Raw genomic sequence first — 27246 nt, forward strand, 5'->3', positions numbered from 1 at the left:
TGAAGAGGGATGTTAGCTGGAGAGGTATACATTACAGAAAACGTCTGCTTGGATTAACATTGTTCTGGACCTTTTTGAATACAAAGTCTGGGATTGTAACAACATTTTGGAATACTAGCAAATGAAGACAGATTAGCAAAATGAGGAAACAAACTCCGGGCTTGATATAAAAGGTAAAAATCTAAAGATGTAGTGACTGACAATTGTGAACAGTTAATATAATGTAATTTTAATACCTTTATTTTTATTTTAGTGCCGTGAAATGACCCGCTGACACAGAAAAAGAAGATTCTGTGAATCCTGGATATACTCCAGTTTAGTTGGTAGGCTAGTTTGTGTTGTTTGTGTAATTAAGTTGTTAAGTGACCTTAACTAATGAATAGTAGCTTTGATCACCAAACACAATAATGTGACATGAAGGCCAACTAACCCAAATATGTAGCTTTTCCCTTTAACTATTTTGCTTTAGGAATACTTAGCAATGCTAATATGTGGTTTAGAATTCAGCTTTTCCCACATTGGACACTAATAAATATGCATTTGGTAAACTAGACAAGAAAACCCCTGTGCACTGTAATGAATTATTCATGAAAGAGGTTATTTTCATAGCGTTTGTTTTTCATCTTGGACTGTTATATTTTCCAGCGTATATATGAATATATTACACATAGGGATAATAATTCTAATGTAAAATATTACTTTAATTAACAATATTAACAATATAAATACATACTGTACAAAACTAAAAGTGTTTATGGTTGTTTGTTCACTCCTGAATTAAACACAAGTTTATAATTGACGTACAGGCTACAGGTGCTGGAATGCAAATGACTCTTTAGTGGACGAATCACATTTGTGTAAGCGGAAGGAGGCGGGGCTTCAAATAATGCCAATGAAAATTTCCATACGAAATAGTTTGGTTTGCACCAAACGTACAGTAACGAACGTTTCAGTATCTACATTGAACATGAATAGATTTAAATTACATCAAAACGCTGTTTAAGGGAGGAAAGTTAAGAATCAGGAAAAGAAAACAGCATGTAAACAAGCCAAGCACGTGTGGACCAATATTTGTTATTATTTCATACGGATTGTAGCTCTGGTTCTAGTATTTTCTGTGTCGTCAGGTCACAGTGAGACAGATGCTGTATAGCAGATATGACGTGTTGGAGGATTCCTGTCATACTTACGGTCCTACAGCAAACATGGATTCTGGCCATGGAGATTCCTCCTGAAGGTGAGGAACTGCGATTGTAACTCATTCAGATCTGTCTTTGTAAAGTTTATTTTGCTCGCCAAGGTTGCATAAATTGAATTTACTGTAATTTGTGAAATATGCTTTACTCTGGCTATTTAAAACTGCACTTTTAGCATCATTACCCCAGTCTACTCTGTATGTATATTGTAAATTATTTATCAGTATAATTTTTTTTAGAATTAATGGTTGCAAAATATATTTTTTGAGTATATGCAGCTTTTGTTGTTGATGTTAAGGTTAAGCTTTCCTCAAAAATATGAATATCCCTTTAACTGCCCCACCAGGAAAAAGATTTAAGATTGCATTTCTTACTCTTAAAATCGATAGTTAACAAACTCAATGCATTTTTTTTCAACTCATCCCATAATTTCTAAAATATCAACCTCTACCAAATAGTTGATATGTTGGCTCATGGTAAAAGTACCGGAATCAATATGAAAAATCTGAAAATATGTAGTGTAAGACCAATTTATTTAAAAATATATATATATTCAAAATACTACATTTTTGAATACTAAATCAACTTTATTTTTTGAAGTATGGCATAAAATATTTCAGATTCTCATTTAACATCATCTTATTTAATTTTTATTGTTTTTTTTTTTGTTATTTGTTTTTTTACAATAAAACCAAACTCAAGTGTAGTTGTGCAACAGAATTGTTTGTTTCATTTTTTTGTGAACCAACAATACCGTGTAGTGTTAACCATGATTTAAATCATTCTTGAAATGACTTTAACAGTCATTATTTAAAACAGTCAAAACACGGTCAACTGTTTGGTAGAGCGGCAAAGCAAGAAAGGGATATATGAATAAAATGAAATATAATTTTTTCAACACTAATATTAATAAGAACTCTGAGCACCAATAGCTACTGATCATATAGGGTGCCAAATCATCATATTATTACAATTATTTCTGAGGAATCACTTAGGTCTGGAGAAAAAGTAATTAAAATTCAGCTTTGAATTACAGGAATGAAATACATTTTCATATATATTAAAATATTAAACCGCAATTAAACAATTGAAATACCGTTTTGCTATTGTTTATTTTCTGATTAGAATAATTATTAATTAGAATTAGAATGTTTCCAAACTTTTGACTGGTAGTGCAGGCACTGTCCTTTATAATATTTTTATATTCATATCCCTACAGTCAGACAGCCTCCAATGATCTATAAAGAGAGTGTTCAAGACTACATAGTAGATCCAGTTGATCCCATTATAGTGGAGTGTGAAGCAACAGGGAATCCACCTCCAGTGTAAGAACATCTCCATATCTTTCTTCCTTTATGACCTGTGCTCTCCCAAGATTTTCCTTAGATTGTTTGGTTTTTTCACCTTTTTCCACATGCGTCTACTACATTTCAAATGATGGATTGCCCTTCCAGTTTGGGGAACAACCATTCAAAAGAACTGTGTTTTGCTCCTTCACTACAGAAATAATGAACACATCCATCATATTGCTGCAGAAAGACTTGTTTTGAGTTTTTGGGGTTATTTAAGGTCTGCTGAAAGTCATTTCTAAATTATGTCAACTTTTTGACATTCGATGAATGATAATAAAGTGAGGTGAGGATAATAAAGTCACATCATTCTAGCCATTCATTCATTTATTCATTCATTCATTTTCTTAGTCCCTTTATTAAACTGGGGTCGCCACAGCGGAATGAACCACCGACTTATCCAGCACATGTTTTACGCAGTGGATGTCACTGGGAAACATCCAGACACACTCATTCACTACAGTCAATTTAAGCATACCCAATTCACCTGTACCACATTCTAGCCAGTGTATATTTATTTTAATTTTAAATTGTTCACCATTTAATGGAAGCTACTCTCCAAATTCCCATAAAATATCATGGGTCGTACTGTAGAAAAAAGGTGGATAATATTGTTGTGATATATTGATTGACCATATTGTAAAATGTATTGGTGAAAATGTGAATAATTTTGGACTGTTGATGATCACATCCTGTACATAGCTTTACATGGACGCGTAATGGGGTTTACCTGAACGTGGCGCGGGATCCTCAGGTCAGCATGAGGTGGCGTTCGGGCACATTAGAGATTTTCTTCTGGGGACGTCCTGATGATTATGAGGGCATCTATCAGTGCACGGCCACCAATGAGTTTGGGACTGCTCTCTCCAGTTACATCAATCTGCGTGTCTCCAGTAAGCCGTAACACATACATTTGTGAATACATAACAATTGCATTTAGTGTACTGATTTTTTAATGTATTTGCTTTAATCAGAGGCCCGAACATGGTTGAAGGAGTATCTGGAGCCAGTCACAGTGGTGGTCGGACTTCCTCTCATCCTTCCCTGCAATCCACCTGAAGGCCCTCCTAAACCAGACACTTACTGGCTGAACAGCAGTAAGTATAAGAGATTTAGAGAAAGTGACCTGAAGTTAGTCAAAGTTGGTTACAGGTTGTGCAATGTAGATGTGCACTAATGGTTTGGGATCAGTCATTTTATTATTTATTTTTATTAAGAGGGTTATTTAGCTGGTGCTGATAGCCTTGTGGTTATCATGTCCACATATCACAATGGTGTTCATGGAGACTTGAGTTCGATTCTTGGCTTGAGGACCTTTGCAGATCCTTCACCCCCTTTCTGCTACCCACTCTGTTAATAATAATAATAATAAAATGTAATTCAGCAAGGATGCATTACGTTTTTCAAAAATGACAATAAATAAATGTATTAAGTTACAAAGAGTTTTATTTCAAATGAATTCTGTTAATGGAAATTAATGAAGCATTGGAAAATGTACAATGTTTTTTAACATTTATAATAATAATAAGTGTTTCTGAGCCCTAAATTGTTATATTAAAAGACTTCTAAAGGATCATGTGACATTGAAAAAGGCAGTAATTATGCTGTAATTTAAACTCTGGCACCACAGAAATAAACATATAAATAATATATATATATATATATATATATATATATATATATATATATATATATATATATATATATATATATATATATATATATATATATATATATATATATATATATATATATATATATATATATATATATATATATTTATATATTAAAAAGAGGACTTGTTTACTTTATTTTGCTATTTTGTAAAAATAAAGCTTATTAAAACCAAAATTTCCCAAAAGATACCAAGTTCGTATATTAAAATAATATTGCATAGTCCTCCTAACAGTATAAATGAAACAAAAGTCTATCAGGTCAAGAGCAAAGACTGATTATCTACATTTACATTTAGTCATTTAGCAGACGCTTTTATCCTAAGCGACTTACAAATGAGGACAAGGAAGCAATTTACACAACTATAAGAGCAGCAGTGAACAAGTGCTATAGACAAGTTTCAGGTGTGTAAAGTCTAAAAAGCAAAGCATTAGTAATGTTGTTTTTTTTTTTTTTTTTTTTGAGAGAGAGTACAGTTAGTGGTATAGCCAGAGAGACAGTTACAGATTAGGAAGGAAAGTGGAGACTAAATAGTTGAGTTTTTAGTCGTTTCTTGAAGAAAGCAAGTGACTCTGCTGTTCTGATGTAGTTAGGGAGTTCATTCCACCAACTGGGCAGATTGAATGCGAGAGTTCGGGAAAGTGATTTCTTCCCTCTTAGTGATGGAACCACGAGGCGACGTTCATTCACAGAACGCAAGTTTCTGGAGGGCACATATATCTGCAAAAGTGAGAGCATATAAGAAGGAGCAAAGCCAGAGGTCGCTTTGTAAGCAAACATCAGAGCTTTGAATTTGATGCGAGCAGCAACTGGCAGCCAGTGCAAACGGGTGAGTAGCAGAGTGACACGTGCTCTTTTGGGGTTATCTAAGACCACTCATGCTGCTGCGTTCTGAAGCAGCTGAAGAGGTTTGATAGAGTTAGCTGGAAGCCTGGCTAGTAGAGAGTTGCAATAGTCCAGTTTGGAGAGAACAAGAGCTTGAACAATGAGTTAAGCTGCATGTTCAGATAGGAAGGGTTGGACCCTTCTGATGTTCTGATGTTATAGAGTGCGACGTTATGTTCTGATGTTATGTCTTTGCCCTTTTTAGTTAGATAAGTGTTAAATACACAGCTTGTATATTAGGATGCTGGGATCCAATGCAACGATACAATCCTTAATTGCTGGTTTTATTGAAGGTACTCAAGAAGACAGTTAAATTGATAAAATAATAAAATAATTTTCCAAGATGAAAAAGACACAATTTGGTGTTTGTGCAAGAACTGGTCAAGTCTTCTTGTACTTTAATGCTTTTAAAATGAATTAAATGTTAAAATTGTCAAGAATTTAACACTGGGACAACCAGTACTATATTACTAGTATTATAATACTAGAATGGCTGTAACTATTATAATATTGTAACTACTGAAGTGCCGAATACTAATACTGTGCTGAACAGAATTTTCATCAAATCATATTTACATTCAAAGCTTCTATTGAGATTTTAGAATTAAGTTTTAAATGTCTGTTGCCATATTTTATGAAGTCATATTTTTGTAATATAACATATTATTGTGTACGAGTTACTAGACCACCCAAGAAGGAGCCTACCTCACTTTGTCCAGCAAGCAGGAGAGCAAAGTCTTTTCACCAGAATGAAAATGTTGTTTTAAAAGACATGCCTGAAGTAAAATTATGTTTTTGCTCTCAGAAAGTTCTGTTTTTGTTAGCATAAATTTGCTAGGCAAACAAGAGACATGCATATTCAAAGGCACAGGAAAAAGTAGCGGATGCTTAAATGCAAAGGTCAGTGTGACCTTTACGGCCATTCAAGGCAGAAATAGTCAGAACTCTTGTGTTTTGTAGTGGTAATAAAATAGCAATGTTAGAATAAAACATATACTGTACTTATAACATGTAATTTAATATAAAAATAACAATGTTAGAATGAAACGTATACTTGAAATATGTCATTTAATATAACATTTTAGTTATTACAAAATGACTGCCTCATTATAGTTCTAGTATTAAAGCACATTTAAATGATAAACCTTGTGCTAATGCAGCAGTGACCCCAATAGGGATGGTAAAAAATCTGTCATCTTTCCTGGTAGTCTTTCACACTGGTCCAGAAACATAGGGCAGTCCTGACTGTCTAGCTCAGTAAATGTCATTTCACTTAGATTTAATAATTTTGTTAATCATATAAGAACTTAAACATGCAGGCAGCTGTTTGTATCCAAGTTCATCTTTATTCCATAGCAATGTCGCAAATTCGTCAGGATCGTCGAGTGTCAAAGTCTGAGAATGGAGATCTGTACTTCTCCAGTATCGTAGCAGAAGACGCTCTTACCAACTACGTCTGTGTGGCTCGTTTCCCCTTCACCAACACCATTCAGCAGAAACCACCCCTCATCCTGCAGGTGCTCACAGGTCTGTGCAGGAAACTGCCTTTATTCTGCTTTAGAATTGCACTTTGTTTTAATATTTCCTCCTGTGCCTATTTCTGTTTGTGTTTAGTTGAAGAAGACCATGATTAAAACATCTAACAGTCTAACACAATGGTGAGCTTTTCCTTATGCTTCTTTATTCTAAACAATTAGCACGCCTTAACTCATCCACTCACACGCGATCAATGCTTTGGCCAAGTTTTTCTGATCAGAATTGTGTTATTTTATGTCAACATAGCTCGCATGGCAGCACACACGGCACCCAAGTTTCTGAAACCCAAAGGAACTGCCAGCACAAGGATTGCGATGCTGGGGGAGGAGCTTATTCTGGAGTGTTTTGCTGCTGGAGTGTGAGTTTTAAAAGCGTTTTGATTGATGGCATGTTTGTTTTCTGATTATTGGTTGATTATTCGATTGTGTTGTTAAATCTCTTGTTAAACATCATTAATCTCACATAGAAATCTGATATATACACTATCGGTCAAAGCTTTGGGGTCAGTCTGATTATTAAATGTTTTAAAATAAGCTCTGTTAAACATAATTTGGGAAATATTTAAAGAAAAAGAAATTCAAAGGGGGGGCTAATAATTCTGACTTCAACTGTATGTACATGTTTATAATTCCAAAAGGCCATTTTGCAACTGTTTGAAATATATGTTGCATATAGACCATTTTGACAGATGTAAACAATAACAATGGACCTTATGTATTTCCTGTTTTACATTTTTAATTTCCATAACTTCCGAGAATGCAATAAGGTCCACATGTTGATAAATAATGTCATGATAACTGCTTTAACATGAAGGTATGATTAAATGACCTCTTATTACAGTTATAAAAAAGTCTGACAACAAGCAGGAAATATTCATGGACCAATGAATCTAATTTTGAGTATGTGAAATCCAAATATGAATTTGTCATATATGTTGTTTGCTTATATTGTCGTATATATCAAATTTCTATACAGGATATAAGTCTGATTCTCACTTTTTCTTTGTAGTCCAACTCCCTCCATCAAATGGACTAAAGATTATGAAGAGATGTCAATGACAGGGAAGAAGCTGGAGAATTTTAATAAGACGCTCAGGATAAAGAAGATCGCAATGGATGATGGAGGGGACTATATCTGCACCGCTTCAAACAGGATGGGCAGCCTGGACCACATCATCACTGTCAGGGTCAAATGTAGAATACTTCATTATCTTTATTGCTGTTGTTTGTCACTAGTGGATTCACACAAAAACACAGTTGCTGTTATTCATTCATGTTCATGTTCCAAACCTGCTGCAAATTATTACGTTGAATACCAACTGGAATGTTTACGCACAGGGTTGCACAATATTTATCATTTCCTCATTCATTTTGCCTCGGCTTAGTCCCACACAGCGGATGCCCTTCCAGCTGCGACCCTGCACTGGGAAACATCCATACACACTCATTCACACACATACACTACGGCCAATTTAGTTTATTCAGTTCACCTATAGCGCATGTCTTTGGGCTGTGGGGGAAACCGGAGCACCCGGAGGAAACCCATGCCAACACGGGTAGATGCAAACGCCACACAAAATTGCCATCTGGCTCAGCCGGGACTCGAACCAGCAACCTTCTTGCTGTGAGGCATCAGTGCTAACCACTGAGCCATCGTGTCGCCCTACAATATTTATCATCTATGATAATATCGTAGTTGTATTTTATAATTATAAAATACAACTACGTAGTTTATAATTTTTGTAAAATTATATGTGAGCAAAAAAATAAACACTTGTTGGGAGCCCAAAAGCACAGACTGCGATGTACCCTATTAGAATGCAGTAGTATAGCTTACTTTATGAATCCCCCCAAAAAAAATCACTGTATGTGTTATTATTATATATTTAACAAATCTCAATCAAGATGTTTTTTTTGGGTCAGTATTACACACACTTTGTTCACATTAATAAATAAGCAACATAGTACAAAAGACCTGTCCCATATAGCCACACTGAAATCAATATTCACTTAAAATTGCATATATTAGGCTGAATGTTTTATAGGCACAAGTTCTAAATTTAGGTGCCATGGTGGCGCAGTAGGTAGCATGATCAATTCACAGCAAGAAGGTCGCTGGTTCGAGTCTTGGCTGGGTCAGTTCACATTTCTGTGTGGAGTTTGCATGTTCTCCCCGTTCGTGTGGGTTTCCTCTGGTTTCTCCAAAGTCCAAAGACATGTGGTGAATTGGGTAAGCTAAATTGTCTGTAGTGTATGTGTGTGAATGGGAGTGTATGGGTGTTTCCCAGTGATGGGTTCCAGCTGGCCATCCGCTGCATAAAAAATATGCTGGAGAAGTTGGTGGTTCATTCCGCTGTGGCGACCCCTGATTCATAAAGGGACTAAGCCGAAAATAAAATAAAATAGATGACAACCATATTTACTTCAGCTTTTAATTTTTTTTGTGGTTGGTACGTTTTTGTTTGTTGTTGAAACAGCTATTATGCTAAGCAAATCTTTTTTGATAAAGAAACAACAACAATATTGTGACATACTGTTACAATTTGTTCAACTGCCATTGCTCCAGTCTTCAGTGCCACCTGAAATATGCTGATTTGTTGCTCAATAGCTATATTTTATTGTAATTATGAAAATAGTAGCACTAATAAGTAGTGCTGCCTAATATTTTTAAGAAAACATGCATTACTTTCAGGATTTTTAAACAGATTTTAAAATAGCATTTGTTTCAAATAAAAATCAACAGTAACTAATAAAATACAATATTTGTGACAATAATATATGTATGGATATATATATATATATATATATATATATATATATATATATATATATATATATAACAACTGTTACTTCTGATCAATTTAATATGATTAACTAGTTAATCTGTCACAAAAATACACTATAAACCCTAAACATTACATGCGCTACAGCAGGGGTGTCCAAACTCGGTCCTGGACTTCCTTTTACACACCTGCCTGGAAGCTTCAAGTATACAGAAAGAGCTTCATTAGCTGGTTCAGGTGTGTCTAATTGGGGTTGGAACTAAACTATGCAGGACACTGATCCTCTAGGATCGAGTTTGGGCACCCCTGCTCTATTCACCTTATTCTCCGCGTATGAGTGGGCGCAGCCATTTGAATAATTTTGGCTCGAGACTTCCGGTCTCATTCACTTCCATTCATTTTTAAACGTTAAAAACAGCTTGTTTTGCTGCTTGGTGTTGCAAACTGACATTTTCTTATTATATTTTTCTACTTTGTCTGTATTGTCATGCAAACACTTGTTTGTAGAGTAAGTAGTTTGACCGTTTTCTGCCATTTATTATTCCTAGTCATTTCTCCCATAGGCAGCTAAATCGGAAGTTCTAAAACAATTGCTAAAACGCGCGCACTTCCGCACTGAAGAATAAGGTCAATAGTAATGAAACAAAAACAGCAGCATACTAGTGTAATCCAATATGAAGATGAATAAATAATGACTACATTTCATTTTAAGCGGGAATGGCTAAATTAAGGTCCTATTCTCAATTGTCTTCGACTATTCTCCGCAGCGGTTCCGTTCTGGCTGGAGAAGCCTGAGAGTCTGGTTCTGTCTCGGGATGACGGTGGTAGTATGGTGTGTAGAGCTGATGGGATTCCTCGACCACAGATACAATGGCTGGTTAATGGAGAGCCAATCAGTGGTGAGGAAAAAACAACAACAGCCTTATTGCAACCCAGTGCACTACAAGGCATTTTGACACTCACTCTTTCTGTTCTCATTAGATGCTCCTCGGAGTCCTGGCAGACAGGTTTCTGGAGACACTTTGACTTTCAGGGCTGTTGTTCCAGACAGTGCTGCTGTTTTCCAGTGCAACGCGTCAAACCCATATGGATATATCATGACTAATGCTTTCTTGGCTGTAATGGGTAAGAGGATGAAGTGAAAGTGTTAGGATGTACATATTAATTAGCTTTAACTACTGCTTCCAACGGATCCTCTTGTCTGTAGACATGAAGCCTCGTCTGCTTGGTCCGAGAGATGAACTGTTTAAAACAACAGAAGGCAATCTCACTCTTCTAGACTGCCCATATTTTGGCTCTCCTAAACCTGTTCTACGGTGGTAAATATAGTTCTTTGCTATCATTTATTCTTATTATCACATATGGAAGGATGAAAAGACAAACTACTAGGTCTAGAAGTAAATAACTTCTAAATATCCATATCTGTATATACTCCAGGTCTAAAGGTGGAGTAGGTACATTAGAAGGAGGTCGTTATGGGACTCTTCCAAATGGCACATTGGAAATCAGAAACACAAAGCTACAAGATCAGGGTGCTTATGTGTGTGTTGCAAGCAACGTCATTGGACGAGATGAGAAAGAGGTGCAACTAGAGGTCAAAGGTCAGTGTCTAGAACAGATCCTAAAATAAATATAAATATTACTCACATGCACTAATGTTTATTTAAAAAAACTAATTTGTTTGAGGAAATGTCTAAAAAGAAAATGTTAATTAATTTGTTACTTTATATTAACTCCCAGTTTTACTTGTTTTCATTTTAAAGGGGCTATATGTCAGGCCAATTGAGCTTATTCTTCAATGCGGAAGTGCGCTCGTTTTTGCGATTGTTTTAGAACTTCTGATTCATTTTCCTATGAGAGAAATAACTAGGAATAATAAACGGCAAAAAACGGTCAAGCAACTTCTTCTATAAAACAAGTGTGTTTGCACTTTGCAAAATCAAGCAGCTAAACAAGCTGTTATTAGCGTCTAAAAATAAATGGAAGTGAATGGGACTGGAAGTCTTGAGTCAAAAAGATTCAAATGGCTGCGCCCGCTCCTACACAAAGAATAAGGTCAATATGTCAAAATCATTTTTAATGGCAATGTATGAACTGCTTGTAATGAAACTTAAAATCTCAAGACTGTCAGGATGTCTATGAAAGTATGTAGATACTTGATTTTTATGGGAAGGATATATTTTGTCAGGAAAATCAAAAGATGTTTTTATGTTTATGTGTGCCCCAGACATAACAAGTAAGTCCTGCAGAAAAAAAAGCTGTTCTGTACTGGAATTAAGGGATATTCAATAGATTGGCATGTGTTAAAGGATTTCAAAAGTACAACGTGGAAGTAAAGAACATGGTTGCTTACGCAAAGTGCATTTAAAATCCTTCAACACACAGCAAGCCATTGATTATCCTGTTTTCTATGGAAGTTTAGGCAAGTTTAAACTAGTAATGCTTTTGGCGGCACAATATTTAACTGAATTTTTGTCAGTTATGATACATTAGATAGCCCCAGTTTGAGTCATTCATAGCAAAGTCCCTTTAAGGCAAGTCATTTCACTCGGTGGCCATCTTTTGAAACACTTCTCGGGCAGTATACTCGGGCATTCTGAATGGGGAAACATCAAATTCTCCTTGCCAAGCTTACGATTGAATTTCATATTAGGAGTCACAAATAAAATTAAACAACAACTGTCCCTTTAGTTACATTTCTAAACGTCTAAATCACACAAAATCTGCAAAAACTCACATCTGGTCTCAGCCCCTCCGTGGAGTATGATCAGTTTATATTGGTCGATGATTGGCTCCTGTACTAGAAGTCGGGCTTTATTCGCCATATAGCGATCGGTGATTGGGTCCTGTATTAGAAGGCAGGCTTTATCCGCCATATTGACCGTTACACTTTTCCCCAATCAAAAAGATACGAGTGACATGTCTTATGTATTCTATAGTCTTTGCTCACAGGCTCACACTTGAGAGAGCCCTTACAAAAAATTACTGGAGTTTTTTTAAAGAATACTGCAGTTTTAGTTAACAAAAAAAAAAAAAAAAAACAGAAAACCAAAAATATTATTTAAGTATATTGCAGTATTAAGGCAATACAACTGAAGTACAACAATGCAACCAACTGCAGTACAACTACTGCAATTCAATTGAATTACTACTAAAGTACAGCTGCAGTACAGCTATTGCAATGGTACTGAAGTGATACTACTACTATAATGCAGTACAACTATTGCAATGATACTGAAGTGATACTACTACTATAATACAGTATTGCTACTGTTAATGGTACAATTACTGGTAGTACTAGTAGAAAAAAGTACAAAATATTTATGGAAGATGTTGAAGAACAAATCCCTTGTAACACAAGTGCAGTACAGTTCTTACCACATCATTGGCATTTTAGACTACAGCAGCACAAGTGCAGTTAAGACGGAGTTTACTCTGCAGTTTACTGCAACTTTTACTGCTGTTGAACTTTATTGTACTGTGTTTGAACTGTGTTTATACTTCATTGTCTTGCAATTTTGCAATTGTACTTTATTTTACTGCAGTTATACTTCTATATACTGCTGTTGTACTGCAGTTATACTGCAGTTTTATTTCAGTTTACTGCAGTTATTTTTTATAAGGGAGATCATGTAAATGACCAAGGGATATTGAATAGCTCATAGTAACATGTGTTAGCTACCTCTTCTTAAATGTTTAAGCAAGAGCATGAGTACAAGCATAAGTACATACAAATTATTATGTAAACTGTTCTGCTTGTTAAAATATTCAACTTGTTTTTGTTTTCTAGAGCCCATTAAAATCATCCGCGCTCCCCACAATACTGTTGTCATAAGAGGGAGTCTGGCTCGCTTTGACTGTAAGATTAAATTTGACCCATCTCTTGATGTCACCGTTACTTGGCTGAAAGACAAGAAGTTCTTGATCTTAGGAAGAAGGTAAACACAATTGCATCTGTCCACATACAAATATGTGGGAACTTTTATTCCATTCTGTTGTTTTACTTTTTTCAAATAAACTATATTAAACTGCTTTGTGTCTTATAGGATGACAAAGGATGAGGAATCTCTGAGCATTGCTGATGTGTACAGAAGAGATGAAGGCGTCTACACATGCCGGGTTAAAAGTGAACTGGAGGAGGTCACAACCTCTGCTAAACTCACTGTGATGGGTAGTTGCATATATACTCTCTCCATTCATATAAAACACATATACTCTCTGTATGCAGTCTAAATGTGATCACATTATACATATACTCCGGGTTTCAGACCGTCCAGATCCTCCAACTGACCTAGAGATATCAGACCCTTCAGAGAGGAGCGTTAGACTCACCTGGACACCAGGACTGAGCAACCACAGTCCTATTAAAGGTATACATGTTCTCACAAACAAAGATGCAATCTAAGCAATCTATTCTCTTGCAGATGATTATGATTGATTTTTCTTTCAGAGTACCTCATTCAGTACACCGAAAATCTCCTTGCTGACTACTGGCTGCTGCCGAGTGGCTGGAAGAATCTGACCAGTTACCCAGGAAGCCTAAATTCTGTCATTTTACAGCTGACACCATTTGTAGAGTACACATTCAGGGTCATTGCTGTAAATGGAATTGGTCCCAGTAAACCCAGCTGGGCATCTGAATATTACCAGACTGGGGGAGCTGGTAGGTAATTTTTCCATTATATTATATTATATTATATTATATTATATTATATTATATTATATTATATTATATTATATTATATTATATTATATTATATTATATTATATTATATTATATTATATTACATTAAAATTTATTATATTATATTATATTATATTATATTATATTATATTATATTATATTATATTATATTATATTATATTATATTATATTATATTAAAGTTTATGTGGGTCTAAAACTGGTATTAATCTTCTACCTGTATCACTTAAAATATGAAAAATTTAATATGTTGATAAAAATATATTGAAATCACTATAAATGACGTTACTTATATGGTTGATCAACCAATGAAAGGTTAATATACCTTGTGAAGTAAAATTTTGAGAAATGCAACAAATATTGTTGATTATGCTTAAGACAATAATAAATTAGTGGGGTATAGATTTTTTTTTTATGTATGAAGTGCAAATTGGCAGATATTTGTTCCTGTTTTACTCAAACATGCATCATTTTTGTGGTCACTATTTTTCGTATTGTCAATGTCCCCAAGTTTGCATTCATTTTCACTAAAATACATTTAAAAGGAATTAATGTTGTGAAATGCTATTAACATCTAAAATGTATTTCAAACATGTTTATTTTATCTGTTCAATATCCTTGCTGAAAATTAGATTATGTATATTATTATATTATGTATTTAGTGCCTGATGCCATCCCGAGAAACATCCAAGGACTGGGATATGGAGTATTCAGAAATAACATGGAAATCAGCTGGGAGGTGATGCACTGATGATTGATGGATGTCAATCATTTTATTAAAATCTGTTGACTTTGTTCGGTTCTATTAACTGTGCTATTTTGTTATATTTGAAGCCACTGGAGTACAGAGAATGGAATGGGCCAAAACTGGGCTATATGGTTTGGTGGCGACGGCGGGATTCAAGAGAGGAGTGGAAGAACTACACAACATACTGGTGGTGCAGCACCATCATCTACGACACTGACACATTCACGCCATATGAGATTAAAGTTCAGGCCATTAACTTCTTCGGTTATGGCCCAGAATCCCCTGTTGTTATTGGCTACTCTGGAGAAGATCGTAAGTTCACATTTCAGTAACCAGTGGTACTGTTCAAGGTGCATGAAAAGAGATTTCCTTCAGTTTTTCACTCATTGCGTTTCTCTGACAGGTCCAGTTGCTGCTCCATCTGAGCTGAGTGTGTCAGACATTGAAAGCACAACACTGACAGTCCATTGGGAGCCAGTGGCAAGAGCTGACATCATGGGGGAAATAAAGGAGTACAAAGTATGACTTTTTTGGTTTACTAGAAACAAATGTTACTAGTGATATAAGTGCTAGTGGCTAATCGATAAGGAAGTAGTGTATTTATTAGGTACAAGTAATAATAAATCAATTCTACTATCTATTGTACTTGTATGCAGTAATAGCCACTTTAATATTTTTCTTGTACTTTCTATTTAAATGTTAATATCTAATTAATAGTTATCTATTTAAATTGTACTAGTATCTAATCAATAAATACTAGTTAAACAGACAGCAGCTTTCATATTTAATGATAATATAGTAAGTGCTAGTGTCTATATATACTGTCAAGCCCGAAATTCAGATTAATTTCTTTGGGTGAAACGCTCAGCACTTCATTAAGCACAACTCGTTCGTGTTCTGTCCTTGTGTGCTTGGTTGTATACTATATCAATAATGAGTTTACTAAGTTTGTTTTTTTGAAAAAACGTTAAGCATTATTCTTATGTTTTTTATAGGAGAAAACTGCTAATTACTTCCAAATTTTTCTAAAATAGGCTGTGATAGTAAATGCTAGGTTATTTATGAAATGCAGACATAATGTTGTATGACAGCATTTGGCCTACAGCTAATCTGTAATCCAGTATTCTGGAGTGCATTACATTTCTAAATTTACCCCCTCACAGTTGTCATGACGAATAATATTAGCTATATACACCAAAACCATTTTTTACCAGGTTGTAAACACCTTTTTTTTTCTGCTGTAAAGTTGGGCATTTTAACATGGGAGTCTATGGGCATTTACTCTCTTTTGGTGCAAGCCCCCAGTGGCCAATCAATGAATTGCAGTTTCAGTCACTTTTGTATTTTCTATACAAGGAAGAGTGGGAGGTTGCATCTTGGTGGTAAATGTTGTTCCTGTAGGGTCACTGTCCAGCAAAGTTTAGCTCCAACCCTAAAAAATCTGCCTGAATCTCAGAGACCTTGATTAGATTGTTCAAGTGTGTTTGATTAGGATTGGAGCTAAACACTGCAAGGACACCGGCCCTCCAGGATCAACATTCCCCACACCCTTGCCCTAGTAGATAATATTATTAGTTTCTAAAAATAAGTAGAATAAAACAGATGATAAAACACTTTATGTATTAAATGTTAAAATGGCTGGCCATAGTATTGTGTTTGCATAGCTCTGCTGATCAGTGAATAATAATGGCTGCTGATGGAGCTGTGTTTGTTTTTTTAGGTATATTACTGGAGAGAAAGCAGTCGTCTGCCCTGGCACATTGTGAGCAGGAGGATTAAGACCAAGAGTTTTAAAGCTAATGGACCACGTCTGTCTGGGACGCTGACTGGTCTTATCCCATATAGTAACTACAAGATGTACATAGTAGTGGCTAATAACCGATACGAGGGGCCGCCCAGCCACACCATTGAGTTCCAGACTCCTGAAGGAGGTATGAGAGCATTTACAAAACACATTGTATACAGTACATACAGGCCCAAATTCACACATTTCTGCTTTTCACTGCAGTTCCCACCATTCCCAGATCATTCAGGATCATGCATCGCCACTATGATACCCTTTACCTGGACTGGGAGGAGCCTGCAGAACCCAATGGTGTTCTCACTGGATATATTCTCAAATATCAGACATGTAAGTGCCCTTACTTCATTTAGATTTTTAATACATTAGGATGAGTGTTTTTAATATTTTATATAAAATACTATTTCACAATATTACTGTTTTCAAACAAACGGTAAAGCTCCACTAAGGAGCCTCTGCAAACTTCTGGCACAAGATTATTTTGAATAAAATGTAAAAGCAAATCAATAAAAACAATCTGTAGTACACATTTTAATTACTAGAAGTTTTGTTATTATTTCAATGACAGTAACAATATGAAATAGTATGAGGAAAATTAATTTTAAAAAGATCGACTCACACATAACCTTAAAAAATATATATTTTTTGCGATTTCAAGGCTGAAATAATTTCACAAAAAATACGGTAAAAACTCTTTAAGTGCAGTTTATTTAAAAACTCATTTTGAGAGGATCATGTGCTTATGATTGAGCATGGCTGGTCCCGCATTGGCTCAGCATTTTGCGCCAATCGGATGAATACTGACTCACTATAAATAACCAGAGTGTTCTTGAAGAATCCCCCCTTCCACCCCTACTCCTCCCCTTCTTCTGATAGGGTGGCACGGCGGCCCAGTGGTTAGCACTGTTGCCTCACATCAAGAACGCCACTGGTTTGACCCCACACAGGGCCAGTCTGCGTTTCTATGCGGAGTTTGCATGTTCTCCCTTTGCTCGCGTGGGTTTTCCCCTGGTTCCCCGGTTTCCTCCCACCATCCAAAGACATACATCATAAGTAAATTGACTACTCCAAAGTAGCATCTTAAGACAAACTCTAATGCCCGGTTCAGACTGCATGATTTTAGCCCTGATTTTTGACTCGCCGACAGGTTTTTAGAAATCGGCGACAAATGCCTGAAATCACAGGCTAATCGGTGCTCGTTCATGTGAGTAACAATCACACAGTATGAACTATTAAGGATGCAATCAGAGAGAACCACAGATGATTCGCCGACACCCATCAGATATTTGGCGATTCAAATGCCACATGCCGTGTGAAATGTTTTCTGACTGAAAATAACATCAGCGATCACCTACAGCCAATGAAAGAGCAGCATTCACTAGTACGGGTACCGGCAGGCCTGCAGGATGTTGGGGGAGAAGTTAAAAGCGCTCATTTTAAGTTTATTTGGACCCAAGAAATGAAGGAATAACTAGTGGGAATTTGGCAGGAGCACTCGTGTCTGTTTGACCTGTCATTTGAGCAATATCACAACCGGGTCAAAAAAGAAAAAAGTTAAGGAGAAATTGCTAATTCTCTTCAAAAGCCAGGTGAGCAAAATATGTAAATTTTTCTACCCCACTAAACCCTTCTTTTTCCATTATGTAGTTAATAACAAAAGATATATTTAATTGACCAAATGACCATAGTTTGGACAAATTTGTTGGCGATTCTTCCTATTTTAAAGTCATGCAGTGTGAAACCCCCTGTCACCAGTCCATCCTACAGTATAAACACAGCACCGACGGAACGCTACCCCAGATAGTCATGCAGTGTGAAAACATCCGTGACACAACTACTTTGAAAATCATGCACAAGCATGGGAGTTCTCAAGACCGACCCGAGCTCAAACTCCCCTCTCGCCCTTAAAATGGGAGGGAGCCCCGGGCTCGAGGATATTCTTTTGATATTGCCAAACACGCTTCATTATCAATCATCAGCTAAATGTAAACTCTTTAAATGTAATTTACAATGTAATTAATTTCTGTGATGGCACAACTGAATTTTAAGCATAATTCCTCTGGACTTCAGTGTCACACGAGCCTTCTAATCTCATTCTAATATGCCGATTTTGTGCTTAGCAACATATCTTAATATAGTCATTTTACATTTTTTTTGTAGAAACTGTTATACATTTTTGAAGGTTCACTGATAAATGAACTGTTAAATATTGCAATGTAACAAGTCCAACACTCTGTTTGCAAACCTTCCAGTTTTTTCTTTCTAAAAAATGTTGCATTCCTTCAAATTGCACAATTGTATTTCATAATTTGATTGGATTAACATATTAAAGTTGCCTTCTATTTTGTCTAGAAAATAACTAACCACATATACACTTTAAGAATAACAATATCATCTCTGTAGTGAACGTCAGTCTGGGGGACAGAATCCAGGTTGAAAACATCCCTCCTAACATCACCTACTTCTCTCTGCGGCGTCTTGACCGATACACTCGATACAAGTTCTCTCTGGCAGCACAAACTGAGTTTGGAGTTGGCGAGGCTTTTACAGAGGAATCGCCCCATTTCACAACTGAGGGTAACTCGCTTACATCATAAGATCATCATTCTGTAAACAAAACCATTTCTAACACGTCTGCCTGACCGTGTGTTTGTATGCATGAGCAGAACATACCCGGGATCAAGTGGACATCGTGACGCAGGGATGGTTCATTGGTTTGATGTGTGCAGTTGCTCTTCTTGTCCTCATCATGCTCATAGTTTTTTTCATCAAGAGGAGCCGAGGAGGAAAGTACCCAGGTACTAGATATATTACTTGAGATAAGTTATTTTGGTCACACTTTATTTTAAGGGACAATTCTAGCTATGAATTAACTATTATCTATGACTTTTGCCTCAATACACTAATTTGCTGCTTATTAATAGTTATTAAGGTAGTGCATTTAGGTAATAGGTGGGATTAGGGATGCAGAATAAGATCATGGAGAATATGTCATGTATAAGTACTAATAAACAGCCAATATGTTTATAATAGGCAGCAAATAAGCCAATAATTAGTGAGAATAGGGGAATTACCAACCTACGTCACACATGACATCACACGGGTTCAACCGCAAAAAAGACAAGTTGCAATAGCAAACAAGTCGTGTAAAAATAGAAAACCTTAATTTTACCGTACACCATCTTCCTACACTGCTTTTAATGCCAACCGCAGACGTCTTTGGCTAACAGCCATCATAAGAGGTGTATGGAGTGAGGACCTAATTAAAAAGGCTTGACTCTGCAGTTCTCATGTTATATCAGGTTAGTTCACGCTATGCTAAATCATACATATTACTTGTTTTTGATTGCAGAAATGATTTCAGCAAAAACAGTTAAATATGGTGAATTAAAGTGCGGACACTGAATGCTTGGAATGAAACGTAAAAATCTAAGCTGACATACCCTGCTGTACAGGTGCAGTTCACTGTCAGAATGCTGTTGTTTTGCTTGTGGATGATTACCCAGGCCTTGTATAGCTCCGTCTTCTTTGCTTGTCTTTGGCTAGGCAGAAGCTTTGTTTTTAGCTCTACAAAATTTTTAATCTGGTAATCATGGAACATTATTTCTTGCACAAGACCACACAGAACAAAACTGTTGGCATTCAAAGACTTTTAGGTCTTTTAACTTCTCTCTTGTAAAATCACTTAGAGTTTCAGTGAGATAGTTGTATATTTCGGGCTGGAAGCTTGGCCATTTCGTCTTATACATTATCCATTGGGAGGGTGCTATCGCAAATAGACCTGTCTGACAACGCTGCTCAAAATTAACCTTAATTTTGCTGAATAACTGTGGATATCAATGGGTGATTATAAGCTGTTATAATACGCTGAAAGCATTATGTAAATGATATATATAATATGTAATCAATATAACTTATCTCTAATACAGCAACAAACTCTGTACCGCGTCAGATGTCATTCCCTCACTGGAAATGCTAGTGCTCCCGTTTTTTTTTTTTTTGCAACCTCGCTGCGCATGCATCCTGAATGTTTACAAACTGGTAATTCGTCTTTTGTTATTTAAACTAAAGTGCTACCATTAGTCTTAGGCCCCATTCGCATGGCAGTGGATTTAAGTCAGTCAGCAAAAGTTTAATATCATTTTGGCCATTCGTCCATACAACACTATTGTTGTTTTTGGCCTGTTTAATTTTAGTTTTACTCTAGTGTTTCTGTGAAGCTGACATTTTAGTTTTTGTCATGTTTATACTCTTTTTAGTTGAGTAAAATCTGAACATTTTAGTCTCATTTTTGTCAATCATCCATGACTATTTTTAGTTTAGCTTTAATCGACGAAACCTGATGAGATGTAGTGTAGTTTTAGTTAATGAAATTTGTATTTAGTGTCTTTTTAAAGCAATTCTATTTATCCCAGTCGATGTAAGAACCTAGTAGTAAAGACAAAACCAAAATTTTCTTTTAGACAAACCATTTCAAACAAAGGTATCAGATTATATTATTGTTACCTTATAGACTCAATAACACATACATTCCAGACATGGAAGGTGGCACTCTGATTTGAATTTACTACATTTATTTGATTAACCAAACATGTTAGAAGTTACACAAAAACACAACACGCTGTGTAGATTGGCAAAATGGCACTTTTTGAAAATGATGATGTCACAGTGCCACGTGACCAGGAGGAAGAACGTAACACGTAACAAGAACAATGGCAGATTACAGAGCTGCATTTATGCTGCAGGCACTTCTTAGTTTATTAGCACTATTACTACAAAACGTAAGATGACCAGCTGAGATTCAATAAAAGTTACAAAGAAGCACTTTTACAGAACAAATTCCAGTATGCGGATTATAAAAGATTTTCTTACAAGAGATCATGTGATGATACAAATGTGTATGATTGGACAAACCAGCAGGCTGAACACATTGTAAAACATTTGAAATGTTGTTTTGGTCATTCTAAAACGCCTTAACCATTTCAGTATTATGCTGCGGTCACGCTAGAGTTTGAGCATGTGAAATTCTGTCATACTGCGCTGCAAAAAGGGGCAAAATTAAACATGATGATTAGACATTAAAAAAGCAAGCGATTGCTCCATATTTTAAATTTCTGTCCAGAGAGGTCACGTTTTGATCTTAGATTGGTCTCACGCAATCATGTGATGTGATTTCGCAGGTCAGAGTTCCCCAAGCTTGAACTTTCCAACGCAGCGATCTGCGAAACTTGATGCACGAACTTGCGTTTCCGGTCTGACGCAATCGCATGTGTATGAAAGGAAGTCTATGGAGAGAAAAGTGCAGTGTGACTGCAGCTTTAGTGTTGTTATAATATTAATTACCTTCAGAATTGTCAAGAGCATCTGTGCTCACGCCTTAAAATGCCAACATGCATCCATTGTGTGTTGGCATTTGTCTTCTGAGGTGCAAGTAATTTATTAAATAAGGAAAAGATTGATGCAGGGCGACGCAGTGGCGCAGTAGGTAGTACTGTCACCTCACAGCAAGAAGGTTGTTGGTTCGAGCCTCGACTGGGTCGGTTAGCGTTTCTGTGTGGAGTTTGCATGTTCTGCAACTCCATGTTCTCCATGCACTCCATGTCCATGTTCTTGCATGTTTGCATGTCCTGCGTTCACGTGGGTTTCCTCCGGGTGCTCCGGTTTCCCCCACAGTCCAAAGACATGCGGAACAGGTGAATTGGGTAGGCTAAATTGTCTGTAGTTTATGTGTATGAATGAGTGTGTTTGGATGTTTCCCAGAGATGGGTTGCGGCTGGAAAGGCATCCGCTGCGTAAAACGTGCTGGATAAGTTGGTGGTTCATTCCGCTGTGGTGACCCCGGATTAATAAAGGGACTAAGCCGAAAAGAAAATGAATGAATGAAGATTGACGCAGCTTCTCCTACCACAGCAAATTCCCTTTTTACTTTTTATATTTGGCGCCAGTTAATCAGGAAGTGACGATTTTGTGCTCTTTGACTCATTGGATGGAAACGCTGCTTTATTCGCATATCTTTTATGCAATATTTCTGTCTTTCACATAAATTGTATTCGCATCTTTGGATGGAAACATAGCTACTGTTTGTTTACAGCGCCACATATATGTGTGACACACATATAACACCGTTTTAATCCAGTTTTCCCATTTTCATCTGGACGCAGAAATTTCTCGAAAAAAATTGTGTATGGACACAAAAGTTTTACAAATAAAAACATGATCTTTGCCATCTGGAAAGCCTTATAGTGTACTGTTTATGATAAAAGTTGTAATATTTTGTGTGTTTGTTTGCTTTGTAAGTGCGGGACAATAAGGACTTTGCACTGGAGCCGATGGATGATAGAGAGAATGGAACCTTTGATTACAGGTGAACTTTTTTGATGAGTAGCTCAAAAAAATCATCTTAAGACTTCCTGTGTGAGTTTAATAATGTTAAGTGTATTTTTACAGTGCTCCTATTATGCTATTTAGCGTCTGAGTTTTGTTTTGGAGCTAGGTCTCTTGTGAAAAGTTTACATGCCGGGTCAAAAAACACTTTTATAATATCACAATACACATTTGATCAAAATTTTCAAAGACTCTTAAATACCAACACAAAAATTGTAAAAATATTATTATTTTTATTATAATGTATATAAAATATGTTCTTTTTTTGGAAAAATAACGAATATGAATTATAAATGTAATTGTAAAGCACAGCTTGAACTGGAATTGTTAACAGCTTGTTTCAGCAGTGCAGAATCAAATTTTCTTTTAGGATGTATACTTTATTTCTTGAGTACAGACATTTTGGATTCATAAACAGCTACATTAAACGCTGCATGAAAAGTAATATCTGAAAAAGCATAATAGTGGCACTTTAAGACAATTTATTTTCATTGTTGTACTTACATGAAAACAGCATGTGAGATGTAGTAAACATTTGAAAATGAATTAATCTTATTATTTACACGAGGGGTGCTCAACCCTGTTCCTGGAGATCTACCTTCCAACAGATTTCAGTAGCAACCCATATCAAACACACCTGCCTGTAATTGTCAAGTGCTGTTCAGCTCCTAATTAATTGGTTCAGGTGTGTTTGATCAGGGTTGGAGCTGAACTACGCAGGAAAGTATATCTCCAGGAACAGGGTTGAGCCTCCCTGATTTACTCCATCACAATCACATTAGCGCAGGTTAAAATAGAGAATATAATGTATATCACAATAATTGTCCCTTTTCCCCCTCCCAAAGTCATAATTGATCCCTCCATTCATTAAACATTTCTTACTTTGTTCATTCCTCCTTTATTTTATTTTGTCTTTTGCGATTGGACCACTGAAGGTCTCTTGAGAGGTATGATACATGTGAAATATGTGTTTATGTGTCCTATTAGTTTTATTTTAATAATCAATTTACTACAAATAGTCTAGACAGTTTTTATACTACTGTTCAAAAGTTTGGCAAATTCATTTCACCAGTGACACATTAAATTGATCATTGTTGACTAACAAATTTATAATGCTATGATGTTTCACTATATTATAAAACTATCATGGTTCCACAAAAATATGAACATCTTTAGCCTAATAAGATAATCAGAAATGTTTCTTGTGAAGCAAATCAGCATAACAGTATGACTTCTGAAGGATCGTGTAACACTGAAGACTGAAGTAATTATCAAAGTATATTTTAAATTAAAATCATTTCACAATATTAGTGTTTTTACTGCTTTTTTGATCAAATTTACAGACCCAAAACTTTTGAATGGTTGTTTTTTTTATTAATCAACTAACATCACAGTTTACATAATTATTTATTTACAATATTCTACCTTGCATAAACATAATATTAATTGTATCTTTTTGATATCAGGATAACACGAGTGTCCACCATACCTTATTCTAGACGGTTTGTATCTCTTCAATTTTCCAGCATTTTTTGCATTTTTTTTCTGAGAATTGAATCTGAAGTGAATAATCTCTTCCTCAGTGAAGAGGAAAGTCGTCAGGGACGAAGTCAAGGTGCGATCGAGCACATTAACAGGAGAACCAACAGTGACGACAGCCTGATGGAGTACGGTGAAGGAGAAGAGATGGAGTTTAATGAAGACGGCTCCTTCATCGGAGAATATACAGGCGTCAGTAAGAGGAACATGGACAGGAGCCCATATCATGACAGCTCTGAGCCCACTTCTCCTGTGGCCATCTACTCTTTGCTTAGACGCCCACATAACGCCACCTTTACACACTCAGACTGAGACTATGATCCATTTAATCTCAGACTGGCTAGAAATGACAATAGTATCTGGATGCAGCCTTTATGATGCAAGCTGAGGTTGCATCGCTCAGAGATGCAACGTCAGACACAATGCATTCAATGAAGTGAGTGACGTCACTGTAAGGGGTAGGGTTAGTGGTGGGGTTAATTTAGCCCATTAAAAAGCATTAGATGCAGCTCAGATTGCATCTGTACCGAGTCTGCAGCCAGACCCTTCTCGGAAATGAGGGGATTTAAAGGAACACTCTGCTTATTTTGGAAATAGGCTCATTTTATTTGTCTGTAAGAGTTAAACAGTTGAGTTTCACCATTTTTTTTATCCATTCAGCCGATCTCCAGGGTTGGCGGATGCAGTGTTAGATTAGCTTAGCATAAATCATTGAATTGGATTAGACCATTAGCATCTCGCTCCAAAAAAAAAAAAAAACATTTAGATAAATTTCCTGCTTAAAGCTTGAATCTTCTCTAGTTACATCATGTACTTAGACTGATGTAGAATGAAAAGTTGTTCCAACGTAATAATCAAGGTCCTTTGCTGCCATAACATGGCCACAGCAGGTGCAATGATATAACGCAGCACTAGGGCTATTTTCAGGCTATTTTCAGACCTTGAAAATATATATTTCATAATTTTCTGTCAGTATCAGTACATTATATAACTTCTGGATATTCAAGCTATAAATAGGAAAATTATCAAACCTTTTTTTTAAGCGAGATGCTAATGGTCTAATAGATTTAATGATTTATATTAAGCTAAGATAAAGATTGGAGATCAGCTGAATAGATAAAAAAATGGTAAAATTCTAGTAAAAGACTTAAAATAAGATTATTTTCAAAAAATGGGAGTGTTTCTTTAAGAGTAAAACAGTGTTTCTGATAATTTACAGTAGAAGTTCCAATCAGAGTCGTTTTTTTAAAATCCACAAATCATGTGCGAAAAAAGCCAAGCAAAGATGTGTTTATCATGTTGATAAGAAGACTGAAAAGAAATGCAAGCTTGATTCGCTGAACAAATGCATTCTTGTTTTATGAAATAACTTTCAGGGTCAATTTACACAGCTTTACTTAGAGGAGTTTAGTTTTAGAAAGTCCCACAAAGCTTTATCTAACCAAATGACTTCATTCGAAATCACTGATAGCTGCCACTAAATTTTGTCTCTTTTATATTTCTGTGTGTTTACTGTACTGTTGGTCACATTAATAGACTACAAGACATTTATTCTCACACAAAATCCAGCCTAACCATCAGCTGCTTATTGTAGTATGATGTACATGATGTTTATTGTATATATTTTTTTGAGTTTGGTTAAATAAATACCATCGTAAGTTTTTTTTGTCATAATTGGATTAAATATCACACCAGTGCAGAGCAATACTAAATGCTAAATACTATCAAGGACAAGTAGGGCAAAAACTGTGCAATAAAACATGATAAATGTAATGAATGCAACCATAGGTTCTAAAGTCAAAAGCTGGCAGCTAGCTCTCTGCAACTCTCATATGGTCGCCCACTGAAGCTAAGCAGGGCTGCTCCCGGTCAGTACCTGGATGGGAGACCACATGGGAATGCTAGGTTGCTGCCAGAAGTGGTGTTAGTGGGGCCAGCAGGGGCTGCCCAACCTGTGGTCTGTGTGGGTCCTAATACCCCAGTATAGTGATTGGGACTCTATACTGCTCATTGAGTGCTGTCTTTTGGATGAGACATTAAACCAAAGTCCTGACTCTGGTCCTTAAAAATCCCAGAATACCTTTTGAAAAAGAGTAGGGGTTTAAACCCGGGCTTCCTGGCCAAATCTGCCCACTGGCCTCTGTCCATCATGGCCTCCTATCATCCCCATTTCATAATTGGCTTAATCACTCTGTCTCCTCTCCATCAATCAGCTGGTGTGTGTTGTGCGGTCTGGCGCAAAATGGCTGCCGTCGCGTCATCCAGGTGGATGCTGCACACTGGTGGTGGATGAAGAGATTCCCCACTATGTGTAAAGCGCTTTGAGTGCCCAGAAAAAGCACTATATAAATGTAAGGAATTATTATTATTAGTAAAAATTTGTGGGAGGAACAGAGCTTAATATGTAATCTTGTGTTCCCCCAAGGTTAACATCTGTCCTATATGATCATGAGAAAACAATATCTACACTTTCAAATTTGAGTGAACTTTCCAGATAAAAGCATTAGTTCACACAGAAATCAAAATTTGCCATTCATATGACATTTTAAATGTAGTAGGTAGTGCTGTTGCCTCACAGCAAGAAGGTCGCTGGTTCGAGCCTCGGCTGGGTCAGTTGGCATTTCTGTGTGGAGTTTGCATGTTCTCCCT

At 36.2% G+C, this 27246-nt stretch overlaps 1 protein-coding gene across 3 annotated transcripts; it reads left to right on the forward strand.

Moving 5' to 3' along the window:
- On the forward strand, positions 1-26258 carry nfascb (neurofascin homolog (chicken) b). Of its 3 annotated transcripts, XM_056448743.1 has the most exons (28): positions 1-173; positions 254-323; positions 1128-1237; positions 2416-2521; positions 3248-3438; positions 3520-3642; positions 6461-6631; positions 6887-6998; positions 7649-7833; positions 10190-10321; positions 10404-10547; positions 10630-10741; positions 10860-11023; positions 13213-13360; positions 13469-13593; positions 13691-13792; positions 13873-14085; positions 14788-14864; positions 14960-15185; positions 15277-15392; positions 16594-16804; positions 16882-17004; positions 19078-19251; positions 19341-19472; positions 22972-23038; positions 23994-24005; positions 24525-24560; positions 24642-26258. In XM_056448743.1, the coding sequence occupies exons 3-28, from the start codon at positions 1159-1161 to the stop codon at positions 24907-24909; spliced, it is 3549 nt and encodes a 1182-aa protein (XP_056304718.1). In that variant the 5' UTR covers positions 1-173; positions 254-323; positions 1128-1158; the 3' UTR covers positions 24910-26258. The 3 variants fall into 3 exon arrangements, with proteins under 3 accessions (XP_056304718.1, XP_056304719.1, XP_056304720.1); XM_056448744.1 differs by lacking the exon at positions 23994-24005; XM_056448745.1 differs by lacking the exons at positions 1-173; positions 254-323; positions 1128-1237; ... (1 more) ...; positions 3248-3438; positions 3520-3642 and adding an exon at positions 6719-6762 and having other exon boundaries at positions 6590-6631.
- Positions 26259-27246: the final 988 nt, after the last annotated feature.

Source organism: Danio aesculapii, chromosome 23 (assembly GCF_903798145.1).
Source record: "Danio aesculapii chromosome 23, fDanAes4.1, whole genome shotgun sequence".
NCBI lineage: Eukaryota > Metazoa > Chordata > Actinopteri > Cypriniformes > Danionidae > Danio > Danio aesculapii.

Bases quoted from the DNA above. Each gene is read 5' to 3' on its own strand.
- nfascb (XM_056448743.1), top strand. From the start codon at position 1,159: ATGACGTGTTGGAGGATTCCTGTCATACTTACGGTCCTACAGCAAACA. The intron at 11,024-13,212 runs GTCAGTGTCTAG...TTTGTTTTCTAG, and splicing joins GGTGCAACTAGAGGTCAAAG to AGCCCATTAAAATCATCCGC. The intron at 13,594-13,690 runs GTAGTTGCATAT...TCCGGGTTTCAG, and splicing joins TGCTAAACTCACTGTGATGG to ACCGTCCAGATCCTCCAACT.